The sequence below is a fragment of the Culicoides brevitarsis genome, chromosome 2 (genome assembly GCF_036172545.1).
Source record: "Culicoides brevitarsis isolate CSIRO-B50_1 chromosome 2, AGI_CSIRO_Cbre_v1, whole genome shotgun sequence".
Lineage (NCBI taxonomy): Eukaryota > Metazoa > Arthropoda > Insecta > Diptera > Ceratopogonidae > Culicoides > Culicoides brevitarsis.
The window spans coordinates 4,443,698-4,471,397 of record NC_087086.1 but is presented as its reverse complement, the minus strand read 5'-3'; the positions used below and the strand labels follow the sequence as shown (position 1 = coordinate 4,471,397).

Below are 27,700 nucleotides of genomic sequence, written 5' to 3'. Positions count from 1 at the left end.
TGACGAACCAACATCAACAAAACACAAAACGACCAACACAGAAATTCGGAATGAAAACGCAAAACGACCACAATTATGATTATTATAATAATAATCGTACTAAACGGTTCATAAATAAGGGAAAAAGTTCATATAGCATCGCGCCATGCCATGTAAAATTACGAAACGACCGAAAAACGAAAGCGAAAAAAAAGCATAACGAACAAAGCATAATGGTTGATCCATTAAAGATATTCGGGGTACTTATGAACAGCACATATTTAGGTAAATTGATTTTACTGTGCTTTTGTGCTTTTGTGCTCCGTGTCGCACTTCCTAATGTTCGTTTTTATGATTTTTTAGCGAGCAATAAATATATTAGCGATATTAAAACATTTTGCATTGATTCCCATTCAAGAGATTCATTCGTCGTCAGCAGTTTTCGGTCAATTTTTTTCTTTTTTTTTATTAAATTCTCGCACAAAATGATTTACGTCGCTCATCCTTCTTCTTTGCTCGACATTTCTCAGGAAATTTTTGATCGTTTTATTTTTCCATCACAACTTTTGCACACGGCAAAGACAACACACGCGCAAATATATAGAAAAATAAATGGATGATTGACACTAAAAAATTGTGAGTGAGTTATTGTTTTGCCGTGCCTTTGTCGTGCGCTCCCGTAAACGTTTTGTGTTTGTGCAAAATTTACTCACAACTTTTCGGGAGGTAATTTATTTATTTTGTCGAGTTAATTTGATTTGTGATTCTTCGTCGTTTTGTCGCTTTTTTGACATGTTTCGGAGACGAAAGACGACAGACGACATTGTCCCAAGATAAATGTTGACACACGAACGCGATTAAGAGAGGAAATGGAAGAAAACACGGCGAACGAGTGTCAATAATCAATAATGATGACGGGCTTTGCAGGTGACGATGATGGACTTATGGGTGTTAATAGCGATAAATTGACAGAAAAAGACAGAAGTTATTCGAGAAATTGACTTAAAATGAACAAAAGTTTGAAGATTTATTGGTTTAAGTTTAAAAAGTTGAATTTTCAAGAAAAATTTGGTAGATTTTTTTTTATTATAAAAAAAAAATTAACAAAAATAAATTTTAAATAAAATTATAAAAATTAACTGACAAACTTTTTAATTATATTTAACTTTGTACGTATTTTTTTTTACAAAAAATTCTAATTTTTTAGAAAAATAAAAATTTTCAGAAAAAAAATTTAAATAATTAAATTTAAAATTAATATTAAAATTAATTTTTTAATATAAAATTATTTTTTTTTTAAATAATAAAATAAATTATTTATTTTTAAAAAAAAAATAAATATAAAAAAAATAAATTTATTTTTTTTGTATTTTAATTAATTATTTTCAATTAAAGTTATTAATTAAAAAAAAACATTAAGTTATTTTTTTTAATTTTATAAATAATTTTTTTATTTATTTTTTTTTCAACAAAATATTAAAATTTTTTATATTTAATAAATTTATTTTTTATAATTTAATTAATTAAATAATTTATTTTTATAGAAAATATTTATATAAATATTTTTTATAAAATTATTTTATTTAATTTATATTGCTTAAAAAATAAATAAATAAAAAATTTTTAAAAAATAATTTTAAATAATTTTGAATAAAAAAATAAAATTTAATAATATTAAATTAAAAACATAAAATCGATAAAAAAAAACAATTCAAACTTTAATTTTTCACTCGCACGTGCTCAAAAACCTTGATTTCCATCGAAAATGACCAACTCACGTACATCATAACCTTCGGCAAGAGAGAAAGCAACAATAGCTCTTGACATTTCCCTCCGCAAAACTATTCGAACCCGTTGTAAAAATAATGAAAAATAATCAAAAAAATCTCCATAGGTGATTGTTGTTCGAAAGGGAGAATACAAAAAGTACGATATCGAAACACTTCGTCGTTGGTCAAGTGCCTCTCGACACACACTCGAATAACATGCATTTTCCGGTGCTTGACTGACTTTCACATTTATCGCAGAACAGAAGAACAATATGAGAAAAAAAATATAATTTTTCTGTGTGTCACATAATAAACACTGATCCTTTATCCCATTATAACAGAACAACAACAACAACGAACGAACGAGCGACATGTACAACGTTCACGATGAAAGATTAATAGCACTTTCAGCTTTAATATTAAAAATTCTTTTTGTGTTGTTTGTTGGAGCAGCCGCTACGCAATGAAAATGAGAATTAAGTTGAAGAGCAGAAAAAAAAGTGTAACTCTTACTACAAGCGCTATTTTTTTGCTAATGTTGTATTAGAAACAAACACAGGGGAGAACGAAGCGAGATGATTTTTAATCTCATTTTTCGGAGAAAATAACAAAATTCGGCAGCAAACAAACAAAAGAAGAAAAAAAAGCTAATTTCTGGTGTCAATAAGTGTCATTTGTTATTATTATAAATTTTCAACGTTCATGCTTTTTGATTTATTTGGCGCACCTTATGGTCGAACGTCTTCAAAATTTTCGAGAAAAAAAAAGGGAAACGAAGGAAACGCCAAAATTTGTTGCGACACTGACCTGCGTTAAATTCTTCTCCCTCCGAATTTTCCTGCTGTTATTGTTGTTTTTTTTTTGTTACATCATCATCCCACGTTTTCGTTCTGACATAATCTTCTTTCCTTACGCTTGCACACAAAACCAATCGAAGACAATTTCATCATTCGAATAATAATGAGACGTTGTTGCGATGTGGTGCCGTAAAAATATTCCTCAGTGTCTCATTTCCAAGCAGTTGGAGTCTGTGAGCTTTTTCGTTTGGATATAAATAATAAAAGAGTGAAGGGAAATGCGATAAAAACAAGTGAGTAACGATGCGCTGCGGAGAGGAAAGGATTGAAATTTGCCGCTTTTTAAATAAAAATTTAGAAAAGATCAGAAAAGATCTAAATAAAGATCAGAAAAGATCAAAATGAAGATCAGAAAAGATCTAAATAAAGATCAGAAAAGATCTAAATAACGATCAGAAAAGATCTAAATAACGATCAGAAAAGATCTAAATAATGATCAGAAGCGATCTAAATAAAGATCAGAAAAGATCTAAATAACGATCACAAAAGATCTAAATAAAGATCAGAAAAGATCTGAATAAAGATCACAAAAGATCTAAATAAAGATCACAAAAGATCTAATGAGATCTGAAAAAAAGTTTACGAAATTTTGAAACTAGATTTTTAATAATTTTGCCTTAAAAAAAGCGCCATCTACAGTAAATTTCACGAAACTTAAAAACTTGTAAAATTTCTCCATTTTCCACTCACAAGGAGGTACAAGAAGACGATGAAGAAGACAAAATGTAATTCATCTTATATACCATCCCCCTCTTTTTATTATTATCATTATGCACGTTTCATTTTTACGTAATCGGATGTGTGTGGAACAGTAATTTATTACCTCTACCTGCGACTGAAGCAACTGTCTTTCACAATTGAATCGAATGAGTTGCCATTAACGTTATTATCATCAGACGATGAAACTCCAATGAAACCGATGAACTGATGAAACCACAAACTAAGTAGCTGTTTGGCAAATATTTGTAGATATTTATTGCATGTTTGCTTATGTAAATGATGTTTTATTGACATGAAACTCCATGTTAAAATGTATATGCCTTTGAAAACCAAAACCTATTTTCCTTCACGTGTTTTACTCGGCTTTACTTTAGACTGCAAAACATCTCCTTGAAGAAACAACACGAGGTTTTTAAGAGGATCTTCGAGCATGTTAAAGTATCTTGAATGATGAGATATGATAAAAATAAAATTGTACGATTATTATTATTACATACCTATATTTTTCGAAGAACGTTTTGTATATATGATGAATAAGCAAGAGAGTTGTAAATAATGCATCTGTCTTGTTGGTTTGCTGCTCAGTGTTGATACAGCTGTCAGTTACAATTATTTTAATCTTATTTCCGATGGATTTGTGGTCGAAGATTACAACGTTACTTACTTGCTTTTATAACTTTTGGGCCACAAATAGAAAGGAAAAGTTTGATTACGGATTTTTTTTTAGGGTAAAGGAAGAGATTTAGATTGGATTTACTTTTCATTTAAGATTTTAAAGAAATTTTAAGATATGGAAAAATATTAACTGATCAACAAAGATCTGAACAGATCGTAATATTATATTGATTTAAAAATCTCATATCGATCCATTTAGATCGTATTTCAGTTTAAAATATTTCGATATGAGATCTTTGAATCAAAATAAAATTACGATCGGGATTTGATCATAAGAAGATCTTAACAGATCAACTTTATTAGATCTATGAATAAATTAAGACAGAAAATAAAGTAAAAATGGCGCGAAATTTGAAAAGGATCTAAGTTTTAGATCTTGAATGATTTCAACAGATCGATATTTTAAAAGATCTTAAAGTTTCGAAACTTTTCAGCCATTTTTCGATCTGTTAAGATCTGTCAAGATCTAATACTTAAGATCTTTTTCAAATTTCCCGCCATTTTTACTTTAAAATAACATAACCTCAATTTATTTCAATCCCTTAACAAAAATTTGCATCAAATTAAGCTTTTAATACAGAAATTAATCAAACAAAGCCCCTTACAAACTAGACGAGACTTAATAATTGCCATTGTCTTGGAACAACTCACATGTAAGTAACAAATAAGTGTTTTCCTTTGGAAATAACCACAAACAATCGCACGAAGACATAAACGAAGAGTTACAAAATAATTTGCATCGTACGAACAAACATTCGAACCGGAAAAGATTTATTTTGAAAACCTTTTTGTGCCTAAAAACTTACATGTTTTTCATATGCATTATACGTGGAAAATATAGAGTAACTTGATCTTTTGTTATTTCTACGAAATTGAGCACAAACAATAAATATTTAAGACATCATCATTTGCTGAATACAAACTTTCTTCGCAGAATTGTTTTCCCATCTTTCGCTCTGGATGGCAGTGTGTGTGTCGTTTAGTGAAATAAACAACTTATTTACACATAATTCATGTTTTGTATGGAGATGGCTTATTATTTGTAAAAATGCTACATCTTTTCCGGGACAATACTGACGTCACTTAAGCCCAAATTGGAATCGATTTAATGTCACATAAGCTCCGTGTGTGAGTTAATTACTCGAAAGATACCTTATGTAAATTTGTGTTCAGCTCGTCTTGAAAGTTAGACTTGAACTCATAAATGCAAAAAGTTTTCTCGACGGCATTCTTGATGACGACGAGATGGAGAGAGAAGCGAAGAAAAATTTCATCCACAATTTAATAAATTCTTTATGCTGCTTGTCTTATATTTTTTTTTGGCATGGCAAAAGTTACGCATTTTTCGTTCCTTTATTTTCATCACGTTTCGCTCTTCATTCAATTTCGCCGCAACACAAACGTACTCAAGCTGGAAAAAATAAAGCGATGAGCCTTTAATTTTATTACACACTTTTTTTTTGCGCGCGTCTCATCTCCTTGTAACACGAAGAATCCTCGAGATGCGTGTGTGTGAAACTTGAATCGTGTTAATGTTTTTTTTTCTGCATGTGTTTCTATTTTACTTCCATGCGAATAAATATTTAACTTTTCGATTTACATATTTTGTTCTTTTTTGCGGTTTTTTGTCAGAAAAATTCTTTAAGAAAAAAAAAATCAAACGAAATTTGAAGAAGAGCAAACAGAGACAAAAAAAAATTCTGAATTATAATAAAAAATTTATGTTAATTTTACAGTTGACTAAGATAATTTGAGTAAAAAAGCTCGTGCGATGGTCTTGCAGCTTTTTTCATTCTCTCATTACTTGAAGCAACTTCTTCATGCCACAGCACTGAGCTGTCTGTCTATGTACAAATAAATGAGAGTAAACATAAATTTATTAAGATAATATTTTATTTTAAAAATTTTTTTCTTCTGTCTTCGTTTCAACAAGCAACGTTTTGCTTCAGGGAATGTTCAAATGTCACTCAGATCACAAGATGTGAGATGAGAAAAAAAGAAGTACCTTATCTTGTTTGTGTCATAAGGCTTTTTAACAGCATGCATAATGCAACTCATATTCAAGAATATGTGGAAATTTTGTGTTTCAAAAGTTTTATAAATTATTGCGAAATTTTTAAAACAATTTATTTTATTTACGTGAATAAAAATTTACTGGAGCGCCATCTACAGTAAAATTCATGAAGTTAAGATCTAAAAATTTAAGATCACATTATTTTTTTAATTTATTAATTAAAAAAATATTTAAAATTTAAATTAAAATAGAAATGAAATTATATTTCATAAAAAAATGAAAATAATTATTTAAAACATTTAAAAATTTTTTTTTATAATTTAATTAAAAATTAAGAATTAATTTTTTAATTTTTATTTTTATAATATTTTATTTTAATTTTTTATAATTTTTTATTTATAATTTTTATTTAAAATAAAATAAAATATTTAATAAAAAAAATAAAATAAAATAATAAAAAAATTAAAATTAATTAATTAATTATTTTTTTTTAATTTTTAATTAATTTAAAAAAAATAAATAATTTAAAATAAAAAATTAACATTGGTAAAAAATATATTTTTTTAATTTAAAATTAATTTTTATGTAAAAAAAATACTTTAATTTTTTTTTTAATTTATTTATTTTTTTTTCAATAAAGTCGAAAGTTTATGAACTGATTTTTTTTTCATGAAATTCTTAACTAAAAAAAATAAAATAATGAAAAATTCGCAAAATTTTTCAAACACGAACCAACAACTTTTCACTTTCTTGATTTGCTAAAATGTCAAAAACTGACTTTTATTTACTCAGCAACTGTAAAAAAAAAGAAAAAAATCGTTGGCGGCAGAGTAATTGCAAGCAAATCTCTTATTTGTCGCTCACCTCAATCCCATAAAAAGAAATTTTCCGTAAAGCAAATGCAAATTTCATGTATCTTGTCACCTTTGTGAATATCTAACCAGGCGTCTCCGGCAGAATTGTGTCAAGACACGTACAACTCATTAGCACAATATGCTTCGACGTAACCCGTAACCCCCATGACTTGTTGTAACAAGTTCATGGCGGCTAATTTACATTCAAATTCCTCCAATTAACTGGATGTGTCCAACCAAATTTCGTACAATAATAATCGTGTTCGGTGATGCGTGTGTAAAATTCACAAAATTTCTCTCTGATTCGCAGAAAAATATTTCGGTGCAAGTTTATTAAATTATTTAAATAATTTTGTACAATTTTAGGTTCATTTTGTGTTTACGTGAAACGAGAAAAAAAACATCGAAATGAGCAAATATACAAATGTAACGAGCAAAAAAAACATGCAGGGAACGTGTTAACTAGATTACTTGGCGTAAATTAATTTATTCCGTCGCTTTGTTTGGTTATGCCGCCAAAAAATGCAAATATATGAACGAATTTTTCTCCGCCAAAAATGAGGCACAAACCACACATGAACAAATTTTTTTCCAAGTTTTTTTTTTTTTTTTTGGCATTTCCAACCGATTTTTAACCACATGAGCGAATAGTTTAGTAGATTAGTGGTTCAACGTACTCTTTTTTCATCCATTTTAAATTATATTAGGTCCAATTTATGAATTTTCACTGGCGGCTTCGGTTTTGCGGTGTTTTAATTATTCGTCGGATTTGACACGTCCGAATATCGATTTCGAAGAAACAAAAATAACAAAACAAAAAAATACTTCAACTGTTGATACATCGAGTGGATTGCTGTGAGCAAACGTGCGATAATTCCCAAGATAATTGAAAATTACTTAACTGATATACGAGGAATTCAGCACGAGACACGAGAATGAAGGGAAAAGTTAAAGGAGTGGATTGAAAGGAGATTTTTAAAGCTGGATATTAAATAAAATAAAATGTAAAATGCTTAAGGCAATTAAGGAATTAATCCGTTCACCCTTTTTCTTTGTTTTCATCGTATTTATCGTTTCGGTACCTGTGATGACAGACATTGGCAAAAATTAGTTTGATAAAAAATTATAAAGTTTCTCCCCTCTTTTGCTTTAAATCTCTTTAAAATAATACTTTTGTCTATTTAAATGGAAATTTTCTATTAAAATTAGCTTTAAAAAAGTTCATAAATCGAATAAAATTCATAAAAATAATGAAAGAAGTTTTTTTATATTAAAAATTTCGAGTTTTTAAAACTTCATAAAATTTACTGAAGATGGCGCTTTGTTGTTAGTAGCGACACACGAAATTTGCGTCTATAATTTGAACTAAAATATAAATTATGGCTTTTAATTATACAATAAAATATTTTTTTTAGAGAAATTTCTTTAAAATTTTCAAGTTATTGACAGAAAATTAAATTTAAAATAATTAATTAAATAAATAAAAAAAATAATAAATAAATAAATATTAAATAAATAAACAAATAAATTAAATTAAATAAAATTAGTTAAAAAAATAATTAAAAAATATTAAAATTTGTCAAAAAAAATAATAATTAGAGTATTTTTTTAATTTTAATAATTTTAATTAAAGTCATATTTTAAAAAATTTTAATTTAATTAATTTTTTAAATATTTAGTAATAAAAAAAATAAAATTCATGAAACATATTTTCAACTTTTAGCCATCAAAAAATTTTAAAATATATTTTTTTTTTTTTTTTCAAAAATTTTAATTATCTTAATTTGATTATTTTTCAAAATTTTTACCTAATAATAAAAAAATAAAAATTTATGAATCATACTTTCAATTTTTTGCCTTTAAAAATTTTAAATATTTCATTTTAAATTTAATTTATTATTTTTAATCAAAATACAATAACTTGTATCCAAATACCACCTTTAATCTAATTCACTTTTAAAATTCGTCTACTGAAAATTTTAAAATTCTTTGGAAAAAATAATTTAATTAATTTATGAAAAAGTTTTCTCCTTTTCTACATTTTCACATGAAAAACTAGGAACAAAGCTCCATTTTGTACGAAACATGAAAATCGTTTCAATAGCCGAGTAATAATCATCCGTATTGAATAACAAGTTAAATTAATTTAAAGTTTTCAGGCTCTTTCCAAACGTAAAACTTTCCATGTTGTTGACCATCCTAACAAAAAAAAAAGATTTATAAAAAAAATACGAGACAAAATTTTGTTGAATTGAAATTTGATTAAAAATGTATACAAAAAAATACTTATTGATTTTTTGATGCATAAATTTATATTAAAATTTTTTTTTTTTTGATTTAATTGAAATTTTTCGAGTTCATCAGTAGCTCGAAGCAAAATGACTTGAAACCATTGACGTCAAAATAAATTAATGAGCACATCCTGTGATGCCTGCCTTGTCTTGCTACATTAATTCCGACATGACAGAAGCATGTGTGTTAATATTTATAGATATTTATTGCATCTCACACAAGTAGCAAAACCATCTGAAAATTATTCAAGATTTATCACAAAGCAAACACAGATTGCTATTTGATTTGATAGAAAATGACAATTTCTTGCATGGAAGTCCTTCGGTACGATGTGGGTTCAATTTTCCGCTCAAATTGATATTTATTGCAAAAACGAAGAAAACTCATGACCTACAATCTCGTGCCACGGAAAGTTTTAGTCGTTATTTGATTAAGTACTTAAATCTTCCTTTTTCCCCAATATCGGTGCAATTTAATCTTTAAAATATACATTTTATATAATTTGAATATTTATTATGTCGAGATATGGGAGATGCAGAACGCAAATCAGAGCACACACATGCGTTTGCAAATTTAGAGGAGATGCGACACGGAGACAGATGAATTCTCAAGGCGATTTGTTTGTGTGATGGCACAACATAAAATGTTCATTTTCTTCTTGCTCTTGATTAATTTAATTAAGGAAGATGATGTTGATGCAAATATTGTGGTGACAATGATACGGAATTGTGATATGCTGTGCGGGTGTTGCGATGAACTCATGTGTGTGTGTGTGGTTTAGAAAATATACAAGAAATGACAGAGACAAAATTAGATCAAAATTTGTTGTTTGTGTGAATATTGAGAAGAAAATATGAGATTTTATTCAATTTACAGTTTTTTTGTGAATTTATTTTTTTTAAGATCAAAACTCTTGAAAAAAAGTAAAAGAAATATAAAAAAAAATAAAAATTAATTGATTTTTAATTTTAATTTAAGAAAAAATTTTATAAAAAGGGATTTTTAGAATAAATTTTGGATAAAAATTGATTTAAAATATTTTTTAAATAATAAAGTTTTAAAAAAAAAATTTTAAAATATATTCAGTTATTTATTTTTTTCTTCTAAAAATCTACTGGAATGATTTGTTTAAAAATCAATTAATTTTTTTTTTTTTTTTTTTTTCTTTTCTTAAAAGCTTAAAAGTTTTAATCTTAAAAAAAATAAATATTAAAAAAATATTGAAAAAAATATAAAACAAATAAATTTTAAAATTAAAAAAAAAATTCTTCTTAAAATTAATTAATATCTTTTTAAAAATTAAAATTTACTCTGAAAATCGATTAAAAGCTCTTTAAAAATTTTTTTTCTTAAAATTGATTCAAGCGTTTTTATTTAATTAAAATTTGTTTTGATTTTTTTTAATTTGTTAAAATTTAAAAAAAATTATTCCAAAAATTCCTTAAAATTTTTTATCGAACCCGTATTAAATTTTTTTCTAAAAATCAATAGGAAATAATTTGGAAAAAAAAAAAAAAAAAAATTTAAAAAAAAAAAAAAAAAAAAAATTAAAAAAATTTAAAAATATTAAAAAATAAAATTTGCCTTTAAAATCATTTAAAAAAAAAATTAAAAATAAAAAGAATAAAAACTAAAAATTGTACAAAAAAATCGATTAAAAGAGCTCTTTAAAAATTTTTTAAAATTAATTTAAAAACCAAAAATTAAAAAAAAAATCAACCTCTAATTAAATTTTCGTTCATTTTTTGAAAAATTTCTCAAAACAACTCAAACACAAAGTTCATTTACCCAAAAATCATCCTTAAGGCAAAAATATTCCATCTATCACGCAGCATCAGTAACTCTTTGAAGACAATTTGAAACAGACAAATTACACGTAAACCCATTAAAACATCTTCATGACACGTGATGGTCTTACTTAAAATTTCCTCAAATTAAAGTGTTTCAGGTCAAAAGTATCAATTTCAAGCTTTAATTAATCTCTCGCTGTATACGGGTACGGTGTCGATTTAATAATTGCAAGTCACGAGGATAAGCGTCAAAGTAGCTCGAAGCAACGTTCGTTCTCCGGCGAATAATGATAAAATATCATCAGACGAAATTTATATTCAAAGAGGTTCTTGTTGTTGTTGTTCTCGGGGAAATTTCGTTTGATATACCTTATTAGGTAACCCAATTATTGTCATTATTTGTACCAAATGTGCACGAAAATTCATTAATTTCGTCTCTTTTTGATTTTTTCTTCGTTTTTTTTTTTTTGAGAAGAAGAAGACGTTTGTTGACAAGGTTTCGAGCAATATATATGCAAATCAAAACGAGAAAATAAGAAAAAAATATTTCTTGTTGTTATCCGCTTATCATCATCCCTCTTCTGTGTATTTACAAATAAATATTATTCAGCTCACACCTCTTTTGCGGCATATTTCTTTCCATATCGCGCAAGAATATCAATACGCAACAAATCAATGGATTTCTCTGGCTCTTCATATGATTCATGTTCCAATATTAATCTTATTTCGCACACGTTACGTAACAAAATGGAATATTTTTTTGAGAGACGACGCGCGATGATATAATCCGTATTACTCGGAATTATCAGCAGCACAGAACAATGGAAAAATTGTAACAAATTGTGTTGTTTTTGTTTGAAAAAAAAGTTTTCTGTTTTGGACGAAAATATGCTCGATAACAATAGAAAGTTGTCATCGGCAAAAAAAATTCTGGATAAAAGCACGTTTATGATTCCCTTGTGAGATGCCAGTCAAGGACGTTCATGATTTACGGCGAAAATAAAAGTTTGACCTTTACTGCAGAAAAAAATTTACTTGCAGGAAATCATGAACGAAAAATTGACACACATTTATTTATGAAATCTCGTCACATTTCGTCGTTGACACGATTCACATTCATTAAATTTTTGGCAATTCTGTTCATATATGTGACCTACTTGTAACTTGAGGATTATTAGGGAGTTATAAATTGCCGTGTCACGCTCGTCATCATCTCGTCGGAAACTTTATCTTTTGTGGGATTTTTTGATTGTTGTTCATTTATTTAAAAAAAAATATTTTTAAAATTATTTTTATTTTATTATTTTAAAATATAAAAATTAATATTTATTTAAAAAAAAGTTAAATTAAAATTTAATAATTAAAAAATAATTTTTAAAATTAAAATAAAAAATTATTTTTTTTAATTATTCAAATCTAAAAATTATTTTTATTATTATTTAATTTTTAAAAATTATTTTAAAATAAATTTTAAAATTATTTTGAAAAAAATATTTAATTTTAAAAATTAAAAAAAAAATAAAAAAAATTTTTTTTAAAATTAAGTATAAAAATATTAATTTAATTAAAAATTAATATTATTAAATTATTTAAAAATTATTTAAAAAATAAAAAATTAAAATTAAAATTTAAAAAAAATATTTTTTAAATTAAAATTTAAATAATAAAAAATATTTTTTTTATTATTATTTAACTTTTTATTTTAATTTTAAAAATTATTTTTATTATTTTTTGAAAATAATTAGGTACTAAAATTATTAAAATATAAAATTTTAATTAAAAATATTTTTTTTTATTTATTTCAGGTAATTTCATCAAGTCCTCATAAAAAAAATTATAATAAATAAAATGGTCGAAAACGTGAGTAACAAAACAAAAAAAAATAATTTTTTATCACACACAAAAAAAAATAAATCTAACCCCAATAAATAAAAATATTTTTCCTATAGCAATAAATTTGTTTATTTATCTAAAACCTGATAAAAATTCTAATAAATAAATTTTAATTATGATAAAAATGTTAGTCTAATATTTTAAAATATTTTAACGGAAATTTAATAAGGCAGGTCATCGTTGATTAAAATTCGTTTTAAATTTATATGTCAACTTTTTCTACGTGACCAATGGCAATTGCACTGTGTAGCCATGCAATGCAAAGTAAAGGCAGATAAGCAACGATGAATAATTACAATCCAAAAATAAAATTATTTTTGTGTGTGGAATATATTTTAAATTTAACTTGACAAAAATATTTGATAATAATAGCGAACATTAACATAATGATAAAAGTTTTAGAATGGATTAGAATTTTGTTGTTGTTATTGTTACATGTCACAAATTAGTTTCAGAATTAATTTGTGCTTTTGGTTTATGGGTTTGAATTAAATTTTTGAAGTTTGGGCTCTGTAAAATATTTTTTTAATGAGAAAATTTTAAAATTTATTTTTTATTATTATGAATAAAAAATTAATTTAATTATTTTTTTTTATTTATTTAATTAATTTTAATTAATTTATTTTAAAAAAATTAATTAATTTAAATTAATTTTTTCGATTTACTTAATTAATTTATTTTTTAAATAATTAAATATTGAAAATTTTTAAAAAATTTAAAAAAAAATTATTATATAAAATTATTAATTAAATTAAAAACTTAAAAAATTACAAACATTTAAATGAAAATAATTCTGAAGTTAATTGTTTAAAATTGCAAACAAAAAATCAATTAAAATTATTGGTTGATGAAAAAATGTTCGATCATTTTATTTTCATACCAATCAATGGATCAACAAAAATAATCAAGATAAATATAAAAACAACAAAAATTGATGAAATAATTAAAAATGCAACACACCAAATTACATTAAAACCCTTCAATCCAAAGCCACACGAGAAAAAAAGTAATTTTATTCGATTTTTTCCTCCAATTGATTAACTTTTTATTTATTGACGTTTATTTGTCCTTTTTTTGCTCATCATGCCACTGATCAACCAACGTCGAGACTGTGATAAATTGCTTCCCAATATTAAAATTATATTAAAATTGCACAAAAAAAATGTCGGTATCAAGAACGGACAGTGAGTGAGTGTTGCGACATCAGATGAGCACTTTTAATAAACCATTTAATTTAATTCAATTAATTTTGTATGTGTGTTTGTCCCTCGTCGTTCGTTCCTTGCAACATATTTATTTTTAACACATAATCCATCCGCAACACCCTTGATGCATTTTTTCATGTCATTGTTGAGTAATTGTTTTAATCCAGTCCTCAATTCGCTCGACAATTTCATATTAAAAACATTTTATTAAGCATCTCTCTCTCACTCATTCGCTTCGTGTTCAAGAATTGCCCGACAAGTGAGTGAGAGAAAAAAAAAGTTTATTAAATTGAATCAATTTCCATTCATCTGCTCGTCTCTTGTCACCAATGTTGGCCAAAAAAAAAAATTTTTTTTTATATTTTTTGTGTCATGACGTGTGTGATGTTTCTCTTTTTTTACTTTATTTTATTTTATTATTAAATAAAATTAAAATAAAAAAAAAGTTGTCTACCATCACATCACAAAAGTTGATGATGAATGATGAAAAAAGAAGAGTGATTGTCACTTTTCCCCGTGTTTGCTCATTTTTCACCATTTTTCGCTCTAAACTCCATCTTTTTCCCTGAAATGTGTGAAAAAAGATACAAAAAATCGATCAAGCGGTAAATTCTTGTTTATTGACCAGAAAATGCGCTGATTGATCATTAAACTTCTTTCTATAACATTGTTATGACGGTTTAATCCCATTTCTTGAAAAAAAAAAAAAAAAAAAATGGCACAGAAAAAAATAATTTATCTTCGTCCCAAAAAAAAAAGTTTTATCTCACCTCACCGATGAAGAGTTTCAATTTCTTTTCATCATTTTCCATCGCACGTCACATCATCAATAATTTACTTCCTTCCAAATATTTGTCTTGCGAATTATTTTTTTATGTTTAATTAATTGTTTTTGGCACGCACGTGAATTTTTTTTCACCATTGATAATTTATATGAAAAAAAAAATAATAAAAAAACCAAATTAAACAAAAAGAAAAAATAAATAAATAAATAAAAAACAAGGCATCTCCATGCACACGCAGAAGCATGAAATAAATTTGACCACCTGGAGCGTAAAAAAATGTCATGACAATTATTTTTGATTTTTATTACATTTCACAATTATTATCATAATTGCCGTGACATCCCGCATTTTTTTTTTCGGGTTAATATTATTTTTTTTTGTTCGTTGAATTTACATATAAATTGTTGTTTGTGTGACCATCCCATACAAATATTAACAAAAAAAGGTTATAAAGTTATCGCGAAAAAAGATAGTATCACATTTATAGTTTTTTTATCCCAATGCACATTTTATTATTTTTTTTTTCAAATATTTTTTTATAAAATTTTTATTAAATATTTTTTTTTTAATTTTTTTCCAATAAATAATTAATTGTCCTTAATAATTATTCAAATTTTATTTTAATCATCTGTTTTAAATTTTTTAATTTATTTTTTTAAATTTTTTTAATTTAATAAATTTTTTTTTATTTTTTTTTTGCAAATTTTTAATTTTCTTCAAAATAATTTTTTTTAACTAAATTTTTATTTTTCTCCAATGAAGAATTAAAAAATTAATTTGCCCAAAAAAACAATTTTAAATTTTCAAAATTATTCCCAATGCAAAATTTAAAATATTTTTTATAACAAATATTTTATATTCTCATCCCAATGCACATTTTAATTTTTTTTAAATAAATTTTTATTGAATAATTTTTTTATAATAATTTTTCTTAATTAATTTCTCTTTAAGCTCCAAATAATAATTTAAATATGCTTTTTATCATATTTTTAAATTTTTTACCCAATGCATATTTCATCATTTTCCCAATGCAAAATTTCAAATTTTCTCTATTATAAATATTTACTATTTTCGATCCAATGTATATTCGAAATTTTTATTTCAATTAAGTTTGAAAATTTTGACCCAATGCATATTTCAAATCTGAGTCCCAATGCAAATTTTAAATTTTTTCAATTATTTCGACTAAAAAATAAAAATTTTGTTTTAAAATAATTTTTTTAAATCGTATTTTTTTGAATTTTTTACTGAATGAACGTCAAAAAAATTCGAAAAATATCAGTAAAATACCACAAAACAAATATCCACAGAGTAATGGTAACACAGCAATGGACATCTGGATAACAATTTTACGAGTCAATATTGGGTTGTTAAAATATTTATAATTTTATTATCAGTACTTGTCTGTAAAATTTAATAATAAAGAGCTATCTATTGATTTTTATTTTAAAAAAAATTAAAATTGCATTAAAATTAAAAATAATTACATTTTTACCGAATTCTCGACGAGCAGCTATCGGATGTCGTGCAATGTGATGCGATGACAAATAACGCCAATCATTCCAAAGCAATTATTTGAAATATTTCACAAATATTTCAAAGCCCGAAACAAAAAAAAATCAATCATAAAATATTGAGCTGCAGTCGCAATATCCCGAAATAAATAAAAATCTCATCCATTTTATATTTATCGCAGGGAATTTTTTTTATATTTTATATGAATTTCCATCCGCACGTCGGTACGCATCTCGAAACCTAATGCACGTCGTCCTCGTCGGTAGATTTTTGGCAAAATTTCAATTGAATTGTTAACACATTGTATATGCATTTGCGGACATAAAAGGCATTAAAAACATTGCACACACACACACACAACATATCAATAAAACAAGTTTTTATTTTTTTATAGAATTTTTTTTTCGCCGTACATTCGAGATGCATCTCTCATCGATACATCGCACCTAATAAATAAATATTCGACATAATTTCGAGAGAGCGAGAACGTCACGTGATCGTGCATGTGGATAACTAAATTTTATCACATATTTTACGGGAATTTTTTTGTGATTTTTTTTAATGTATAACATTGGTTTTAAAATAAAATATTAATTGTTTGTGTTTAGGGGGTCATAATAAATCACGAGAGACTAGAAATTGCACTTATGTGATGATGATGGTGATTGCAGAACAAGCCATGCAAGTCATGCATGAAGATAGAGAGTGACAATGAACGACGTCGATTCGTCGATGGCAACAAAAAACTGTTATCGACTTTTAGAAATTGATTTTGGGTGACTCGAGATTAAAGAATTTCTTTTGATAAGAGATGATTTTTAATATTTAATGTTTAATTTTTTTTTCTTTGTTTGAATTAATTAAAATATTTTTAATAAAGGAAAAATTTTCTTAATTATTGAAGAAAAATTAAAAATTTTTCAAGTCTCTAAAAATTTGAAAATAATTTTATCTTTAATTAAAATTATACCTAAATTAAATTAAAAAAATTAAATAAATAAAATTTAATTTTACATTTTTTAAAATTTTAAATTTGAAAAAAAATAAAATGTTACTTTAACTAAATTAAATTAAATGTTTAAATATCTTTAAAAATATTAAATTAAATTTATTTATTTAAGTATTTTTTTTTTTTTTTTTTTTGTAAAAAATTATTTTCAAAATAAATGCAAAAAAATATATATTTTAAAATTTTTATATCTAAAAAACATAAAAATTGTTTTTATAAATACATTTATGTTTAAAAAAATTTAAAAAAAATTACAATTTTTTAAAAATAATTTTTTGTATAATTTTTATAATAATAATTTATAAGCAAATTTTTGAAAAAATATGATAAATTTAAAAAAAAAATATTTTTTATACTAAAAATATTAAAAATGAAATATTAAATTTAAGAAATAAATATTATTAAAAAAAATATCATTAAAAATTTAATCGAAGGTAAAAAAAAATATTTTTTTACAAAAAAATAAAAATTATTTTATGAAAAAATTTATAAAAATTACATATTCGTAAAAATTTGTTAAATTATATTTTTTTTAAGAATTTAAAAATATTCAATATATTAAAAAATTTTATTTAAAATTATTAATTCAAAATAATAAATTTAAATAAATTTTTTTAACAATTTTTTTCTTTGAATTAAACGAGTCATCCTATTCAAAATTGATTAAATAAATAAAGTGCATTTGATTTTTCATTCTTTTTTTCTATTTTAGAAAAATAAAGCAATAAAAACGGCAAAAATCCTTCAACACAAAATCAGTAAAAATTTCATTCCTTTTATTTCTCCTCTAATACCTCCCAAAAAAAAATTCCCTCATCTAAAATCAAAGTAAACAACTTTTGTGTGCCTCGATGCATAAAAGAGAGAAATTTCTATTATATTAATCACGTAGTATGTTAAAGGTGAATAAGTTTCATTTCAAATATATTTTTTTTTTAGTTCGTAGCTCGTAGACAAATTCCAGTAAACCATGTTATGTTCGAGTTTCTGGCTGCTGCTAATCTAGATAGTTTTCAATATAATTTAATACTCGCTCATACGAGAGAAATAAATGCATTAAAAAGGCACGTATGAACATATGTTTCGGGATGATGTGTGTTAGATCTCTGTGTTTGATAGAAAAAAACGTCGAGCTGTACAATTGGTTTGGTATTTAAAGGCGTGTGCATGCTACTTTTTGACAGGAAAAGGAAAAAGAGGAAAATTTTTTTCTTGCACGTATTTTTGTTGTTACTCTCTCTCTCTCTATTCATGGCTTTTTGCTCTTTGAGACTCTTCTGAGTGAAATTCTTTCTGCAACTTTTTCTGTGTGTGTGTGTTGTCTGCTTTTGATCCTTACATTTACTGCGTCAGACCTACATTCGATTCAATTTAAAGTCGAATGTAGTTTTCTTGTCGACATACGAAAATCATATGTTTTATTTACCACACGAACACGGAGACGATAAATGCTTGAGATGTTCTTTCTGACATTGGAGGCAAAGCAAAAAACGCAAAAGAATCCTGAATTGAAAAGTTGTGTTATTTGTAAGTTTTTTTTTCTCTTTTTCACATGAAATAAGTGCATTTCCTTTTCCACAAAAAAAAAATTGAAAAAATAGAAGAAAAGAAAGTTCCTTAGTTCATCTTCGACTAACAAAAAAAAAGTTCAAAAGTCCTGAAAAAAAATTATAAAAATTTCCATGGACGAAAAATCGATTGGTTGACATGATGACACAAAGTAGGAACCAAAAGTTGTTGTTTACTTTTATGATTTACGACTTTCATAACTTTTCAAGTCCCTCGTAAACAATTCATCTCGAGCCGAGAACCAACAAAAAATAACAAAAGGATTCTCTCTAATTAACGAACGAAACGAACAAAAACATGTAAAATATTTTGCAAGCATCTACTGATGACTCAGGACTTCGCAAGCTGGCAAGACGGAAAGCAACAAAGTCATAAAAAACACGAAAATCCCTTGATAATTGCCTGCACAATGTGTAAAATAACACGAGAGACGCCTTCTCTCCTGCGATACCGACTCGCATGTGTGTTATAATAAAGTAAAAGTATCGCTTTCGAAAAAACACCCGACCATAGAATAACCGAACGCCTCAGACCGAAAATAACAAACACAAATATTATGACTAGACAAATCATGATCTGATATAGGACCGGAGTTTTTTGCATTGTTCTCGGAAAAAGGCAACGTAAATATTAGTTATTTTGCGAGATTTGAATCTCTCTCTCTCGCATAAATAGTTGTTTATTTGCGTGTTTGAATAACGGTTGCTGTTGTTTTATGATTTTTTGGCGTACACAGGAATAATATTTGTGCATATGCAATAAACTGACTTGTAGAGGTTTCGGATTGCGAGCGAGAAAAATATGCGAGGATATGCAAAAAATCTTCAAACAAATTAAAATTTTTGAGCTTACTTTGTTGTTGCTCTTGCACTGACCTACTAAGCGAACTTAATTCGTTTTTTTTTTTTTTTTTTTTTTTTTTAATTCACGGAAAACGCAGAGGGTTGAAAATTCATTAATTTTACTTTTGCTTTAATAAAAAAAAAAATATTAAATTTTTCCAATTTAATATTTAATTATTTTTTTTACAAATATTTATTTACTTTGATGAAATTTTAAAATTTACAAAAATTTAATAATTTTTTAAATCTAAACAAAAGTAAAGAAATAATTAAATTTTTGAAAATAAAAATAAATTAATTTTTTGAAAAGATTTTTTTTTAATTTTTCTTTATTTTATTTAATTTAATGTTGATTTATTTTAAAAAAAAAAGTTGTTAAAAATTTATTTTATTTTATTTTTATTTTTTTTGTTTTATTTTATTTTTGATTTTATTTTATTATATTTTTATTTAATTTTATTTTTTAATTATATTTTATTGTTCAGTTTTTTTATTCTATATTTTTTTTAAATAAATAATAAAAAAAAAAAAATGCATAAATATATTTAATAAAAATAAAAAAAAAATATTTTAAGTTTTAATTTAAAAAAAATTCCGGGAATTAACTAAAATTAATAAAATATTTTAAAAATTTTGAATTTTATTTAATTCAAGAATATTAAAAAAATTAAAACTTTTTAATAATTTAATAATTTATTCAATTATTAATTTAAAAATTTTTAATTTTTTTTAAATTTAATTTAAAACTGAACAAATACATTTTTTCGCTAATATTTTTTTTAAATTAGGATTGATTGAAAAATATTACAAAAAAAATCAAGAATGAATTTAAAAAATATTTTTAAAGAAAATAATTTTAAAACTAAAAATTTTTGCTTCAGGAATAATAATTAAATTTTTAAAACTATTTTTTTTTCGAAAAAAATTTAAAACTTACCTCATTTTATCTCAACGAGTCTCCCGAATGAGAAAAAAACCTAAACCAGGACTGACGCTAATAGTCTTAATTTTCCAAAAGCTCGTTCGTCGCCTCGCATGTCTCGCATGACATTTGTAAATGTTAACGTCTCTCTGCTGCTGCTGCATCTCGCCAACTCGTTCCCCGTTTGAAACGCAAAACGCAACAGTGTTTATTTAAGTTTCATAATTATATTAGTTTTTTGTGCTGTCTCATGCATGCATTTGGCATACCAATTACTATTATGTTGTAGACACAGTCCCACAACGGGGAAAAAACTTTGTTGTTATAACAATATTTTGAATCAACTATGGCCTGTTGTTTATCCACACACACACATATTTGCTGGACATGCAAAAAAAGAAATAATTACCTAGTTTTTAATGGCAGAGGAACTCATTTAATTTTCGTATAAAATTTGTCGGAAATGAATTTCGAGCCTTTTTTGACAATTTTAATTAACTTGAAGCCTAATTGTTCAGTTTTGGGTTTCAATTTCAGAGATTTTTTTCTATTTCAATTGAAGCCACAACAAAAACACGCATTTACGACAACAACTGAATTAACTGGAAAATTTATTGAAAAATAAATCTCATGTTAAAGTACCCCAAATACATTTTTTTGCTGTTTTCCATAAAAAAAAACCACACTAACGATATGCTTTTAAAACATATAATCCACTTACCACTTAATAATATTTGCATCGATTTTATTCTTCTTTAATTTCATTCATTTATTATAATAAAATACAATTTTTTTTTGTGCGCATTCGGGATTTGCGAATTTTCGTATATATATGGATGACGACATAACCTATTATCATTTATTTCATTATTAATGTGTTTATTTAATGTACTTCTCGCAAAGATTGTGTGAGTTTGTACAGCAGCGCAACATCATGCGTATCCGATTGAAACAGGAAGGAAGTTAATGGAAATGTTTGAGAGCAACATCGACAAACAAATGAAGCGAACGTGCGGCGATAATGGTTCATCTTTAATATTCTACAGAAAAAAAAATTAAAACGAAAAAGAGAGACAGGTTGTGAGAAAATTCATGATAAATTTCGAAAGCTTTTAAATTATTAAAAAATTGTAGGTATAAAAGGAGTGAAAGTTGAATTAGCGAAAGTGATAAATTTGTGATATTGTCATTTTTTCAATTTTTTAAATATTTAAAAGAATTATTTTTTTAAAATTCTTTTATTTTGTTACTGAGATCAATGAAATTCCATCTTTTGCAACCAGAGGGCATCATTTTTTAAATTTCTTTCATTAATTCAGATAATTTTATTAAAAAATAAAACTGAAAAATTTTGTATATTTTTTTCCGTAAAAAAATAATTATTTTAAATTAATTCAAAAAGATTTTAATCAACAAAAATCTAATATTAATTTATTTAATTAATTTTTTTAATTAATTTTTATTTATTTTTTTATAATTTAAATATTTTTTAAAGTTAAATAAAATTAATGCTAAAGAATTTTTTACCTTGAAAAAGTAAACCGAAAATTTTTATTAATATTTTTTTTTTTTTTTTTTTTTTTTTTTTGTAAATAATTATCTCAATATAAGAAGTTTTTAATCAACAAAAAAAATAATAATAATAAATATATAATTTTTTAAATATAATTGAAATTAATGCTAAAAATTTTTTGTAAATTAAAGAATGATATTAACTTAAATTAAATTAAATTAAATTATTAAATTAATTTAAAAACGTTTAAAACTATAGTTTAAAAAAAATTAAAATTAATTCAAAATAAATCTTTTTAAGATTTTGTCAATTTTAGCTCAATTTGAAATTTAAAATCAACTTGAGGTAAAATTTTAAAATTTAAATTTCTTAAAAACTCCATCTTGTGGTAAAAACGGGAACTTTAATGATCTTAACAACAATTTAAATTATATTGTATAGATCATCAAAGTTCCGGATTTCACCGCAAGATGGCTTTTAATATCTTTTTAAATCTTTTAAAAATTTATTAAAACCAAAATCAAAAATTTTCTCTTACAAAAACCTGTAAATGCAAATAAAACAGACTTTCACAAAAAAAAAGTTGAATGTGAAGTTGTCATAAATAAAGTACATTAATAATGCACCGAGAGAGAGAGAAAGACGCGCCATAATGCTGTTATTATTCCTTTTATATTTATTTTTTGTACATTTTTATTATTTTAATATTCCTGTTATTGTTGTAATATTTTTTAATATTATTTACTGATGATGCGACTCTGTTCCTTACAGCACAATAACAGTGCTTGTGTCTATCTCGTTGTCTGACAACAACCTGTTTATTGCATGCTGCACAATTTTTTATGCTTCTGCGAGACGTTATTACGCTTTATGTGTAAATAAATAAATTTTCCGAGTTATTTATTATCCATTTCCGACCTCAACTGTATTTCCTTTAATTTTCCCATCGTTTCTCCTCGTCGCTACCCATACATTGTCGCAGCTACTGCACTTCAGTCAATATAAAATTTATTATGAAAAAATTGTGTCCAATCCATCTTGTTGTTGTTGGCTTCGCTAAAAATTGATTGCAGATGTCATTAATTTGAACAGAATTCGTGCAGAATTCTAATCTCCTCTGAAAAATGTACATCTAATGTTGATGAATGGCTTCGACCTCGCGTTGTATGGCATATGATCATCATGTCGTCCGGATTTGAACGAAACAACAAAAAAAAAAGTCGGAAAATCTATTTAAATGTTTTTCAATAAATTTCAGCATTAGATTTTTTTTTTCTATAAAAATACTACTGCATCGCAGCACCTGCAAGTAATTGATATTGGCATCAAATTGCAACAATATGGATATTTTTTCCATCCTTGTTGTTGTTGTTGTTTTAATACATTTTTAAGCTTTTTCAGGCAGGTAACATTTTTTCATTGCCTTTTTCTCTCGCGCAGCACGACATTTATTATTTAAAATCCCGAGTTACGAACGGATCACGGTCAATCACCTGACGCCTGAACGTTGTTTACGCTTCCCTTTCGAATAACTGTTGCTCACGTTTTCGCGTTCAAAGTCTAAAATGAAGCCAAAAAAAATTGATAAATTTTGTTGTATTAAATTTTTAATCGTTTCTCATAATTTTCAGTCACAAAATTCATCCGTATTGGCATTGCTGATAAGAACGACAATCCTCCGTATTTTGACAAGGCATTGTACGAAGCAGAAGTCGACGAGAACGAGGATATTCAGCATACAGTATTGACAGTCACTGCAAAGGATCACGATGAATGTAAGTACCCAAAAAATATTTTTTTATATTTTTTTACCCGTTTGAAATTTTTATGGTAAAAATTTTCACAGAATTTTTTATTTTTTTTATAATAAAATTAACTTTATAAATAATAAAATTAAATAATTTAAAATAAATTAAATAATTCAAATTTAAAAATTATTTAAAAAATTAATAAAATTTAAATTAAAATAAAATTAGAATTAAAAAAAATTAAAAATAATATTTAAAAAAATTAAAAATTAAAAAAATTAAATAAAATTTAAATTTTATAAATTAAATCAAAATTTAAAAAAAAAATTAAATAAATTAAAATTAAAAAAATATTTTTTTTTAATAAAAATTAAAAATCATTTTTTTACAAAATTTAATTAAAAACAAAAATTTGAATTAAACATAATTTTTTTTATTAAATTTAATAATTTCTTTATTTATTTTTTAATTTAATTACTTTTATCGAAAATTTACATAATTTGAAAATAAAAAATTTAATAAAAAAAAATTAAACTTTATAAGATTGTATTAAAATTCAAATTATTTTTAAAAATAAAAAAAAATATTAAAATATAAAATTTAAAAATTATTTTTTTGTAAAATTATTAAAAATATTTTAAATATTTTTAAATAAAAATATTTTTTTTATTTTAAAAATAATTTAACACTAAATTTATTTTTTTATTTTATTATTTTTTTATTGTCATATAAATTACAAATCTGTGAATTTTTTTTACCATAAAAATTTCAATATGAATAAAAAATTCAATGGAAATTGATCGGTAATGACCGATAAACTGCTCCGTTAGCCAATCACTCGAAACGACATTCATTCAATTATCGCAACATTTCCTGTCCCGTAATTTGCTTTGGTGCATTCAGCAAAAAGGAGCAAGATAAAATTACGTGTAAATCGAATCAATTTAGGTAAATGTTGTGAGACTCGAGACACAAACATACAAGAGACTCTTCATTTGTAAGTGTGTCGTTTACCTTTATTTTTTTTTCCTGAAGGTATTCCTCCCCTTGTTCCATGCAATGCGATAAATATTGCGACTTCTTCTTCTTTTTTCTTTCTGCTGCAGAAGAAAAACATCGTTTACTTTGCAAGGTTTCTCCGTAAAAGAAGCTAAAGAATTCTCAAATAGATGAACGATAATAAAGTATTTTCAATCACCTTAGATGTTATCCTTTTAAAGGAAAATATATGGCATGCACTTAATATGGGGGAGGAGGCTTTTGTAAAGAGAAAGAAAAAAAGCATAAATTTTCAATGAGGCACAAAATCTATCGATTTACAAAAATACATACAGATAGATCGATTAGTTGGACTGAGCTCTTGACAAATTCCATCAATAAACATTTTACTGCCTCATCTGCAGAAAAGTTGATAAAAATACAACTAGATGCAAATTCCTATTTATGAGCATTGAGTAGCTCTCGTTTTACGAGCTTTGAGGAAATAAGAGTTCATTATGTTGGGAAGTAATATATGTTTGTGGTTTCACAAATATTTTAAACTGTCAATTTTTACAAGAACCAACAAATTTTAAGGCAAATCAGTAGATTTACTCGCAAACGAACGAAATGAAAAGAAAACGAAGTGGAAAAGTAAAGTGAAATGACATTGTGAAAAGCTCAAGTAAATTAAATTTAGCACTTGAACATAACATTATTTCCTCTTATTGCTCTCTCTCATCGTTCGTCTTCCTTTTTGTGTTGCTGCCGCTGCTGCGTAGAGCTCTTCGTAAAACATTTATTGAAAATGTTACCCATGAAAGGTGCAAAAATATATTTTGCGGTTTATTTTTCTTCGTTCGTGTTGAACTCTCTTTTGTGCCGACGCTGCCGCCGCCGCCAAAGCACACACTCCATTGTAATATTTTTACGTTTACATTTTATATTTTTTAAACACTCTGAAAATTGTTGAAGAACAGGGCAAGTGTATTTACCGCCGCAATTTATTCCATTTTTATTCACACACACACACAAAAAAAACGTATTATTATGATGATAAAAGTACATAAATACTACAGATGTAGTACATTGAAGGAACGAGAGAAAGGTTATGAATAAATTGAATTTGTACAAAACGATCGCATATGTTATGGAAAATCGGTTTTAGATTTTTTTTTCGATCGAGGGGTGACGGAATAAAAAAATATTTATTTTTTTTAAATTATTAAAATTATTCTTCAAAATAAAAATTTTTTATTATAATTATTGGAATAAAATTTTAAATAAATTTAAAATAATTTTTTTAAATATTTAATGAAATTAAATTCATTTTAAAATATATAAAATTTTCAGAATATTTTTTTAATTTAAAATTAACAAAAAAAGAGAAAAATTTTTTAAATCCTGAAAGTATGCAATAATTTTTAATTTTTAAAAAATTTTTAAAAATTAAAACTCAAGAACGACTATACTGCTCAAAATTATACTTCATGATGAATTATAAATTTATTACATTTTATTTAGTAAAATTATTCAAAGTTTACTTTTCATCAAAAGAATAAAATTATTTTCTCAAATTTCTCTTGAAATAAAATCCGCAGCGGTAAAGTCGTTCTTGAGTTTTGATTTTTTTTTTAATTATTGCATACTTTTAGGAGTTATTTTTTTCACATTTTTGTAAATTTTAATTTAAAAAATTTTCTAAATTTTTAAATTAAATTTATTTAAATTTAACAGGATATATTTTTAAAAATTTTTCAGGTTTATTTAAAATAAATTTAAAAAAAAATTATTTTTTCTTTATTTTAATAAAATAAAATATTTTAATAAAATTAATTAAATTAAAAATAAATTAAAAATTTAATTTATTTTTGTTGATTTCAATAATTTTAATTAATTTAATAATTTAAATTAATTTTGTTAATTTTAAATTTTATTATTTTTTTTTTATAAAAAATTAAATTTCAATAATTTATTTAAATTTTTATCCCAAAAAAATAAAATAATTTTTTTTATCATCCCTAATTTCAATTCAGCATTAGGTCTATTCATGCGCCCTCTTCGCTCAATAACAAACGACACCGCATCGGATGTAAAAAGAGAAAAATATTGATGCCAATAACAGACGTAAATTTGTTCATTGATTTAATTAACAAATAAACAATACAATAGAAAATTCAACGGAAAAAAATATTTCGCTCAAATTTTTAGAAATAAATAAACTGTTCAACAAATTAAATTAAAAAATCGAACCCAGCTGAGTGCATCAGGTGTCTTTCATTCTGTTTATCGAATATCTGTTTCTGACATGCAATCGTCAAATAATTCGCCAAAAGCATCAATTTCGTAGAAAAAAGAAAACAATTTTCCCTTGATTGATATAATAAGCCAAAATAATGTTGAATGTCAGACATTGCCTTGAAAAAAAATTTTGACATTAAAAAAAAAATTCATAGAAGAAAAGCCCTTTTGATACATTTTTAATGATAAACATCGTCGCATCTCCAAGTCTCCATCCCTCGTGTATTTAACTTTTTAATAATGCTTACACCACTTCATTGATGAAAAAAGTTGACTTTTAATTTAAATAAAATGAAAAAAGTTTTTTTAACATTTTTTTTTTCTGTCCGTCATTCAAAACGTTAGAGCAGAGAAAAGTGTGAGTCTATTAATAGTGAAACGTTAAGTGCATCATAAAGATAAGAAGAGTTCTACAACGATGACTGAAGCTAATTTTCTCTACTTTACATTTTAATATAAAATTAATGACG

General features: G+C 24.7%; 1 protein-coding gene across 1 annotated transcript in view; it reads left to right on the top strand.

The window, feature by feature from the left end:
- LOC134832733 (neural-cadherin) overlaps positions 1-27,700 on the top strand; it is a 180,766-nt gene that overhangs the window by 106,692 nt on the left and 46,374 nt on the right. Inside the window, exon 10 of the mRNA XM_063846864.1 lies at positions 23,835-23,978. Coding sequence (XP_063702934.1) covers positions 23,835-23,978 — 144 coding nt within the window. The remainder of the gene's footprint in view (positions 1-23,834; positions 23,979-27,700) is intronic.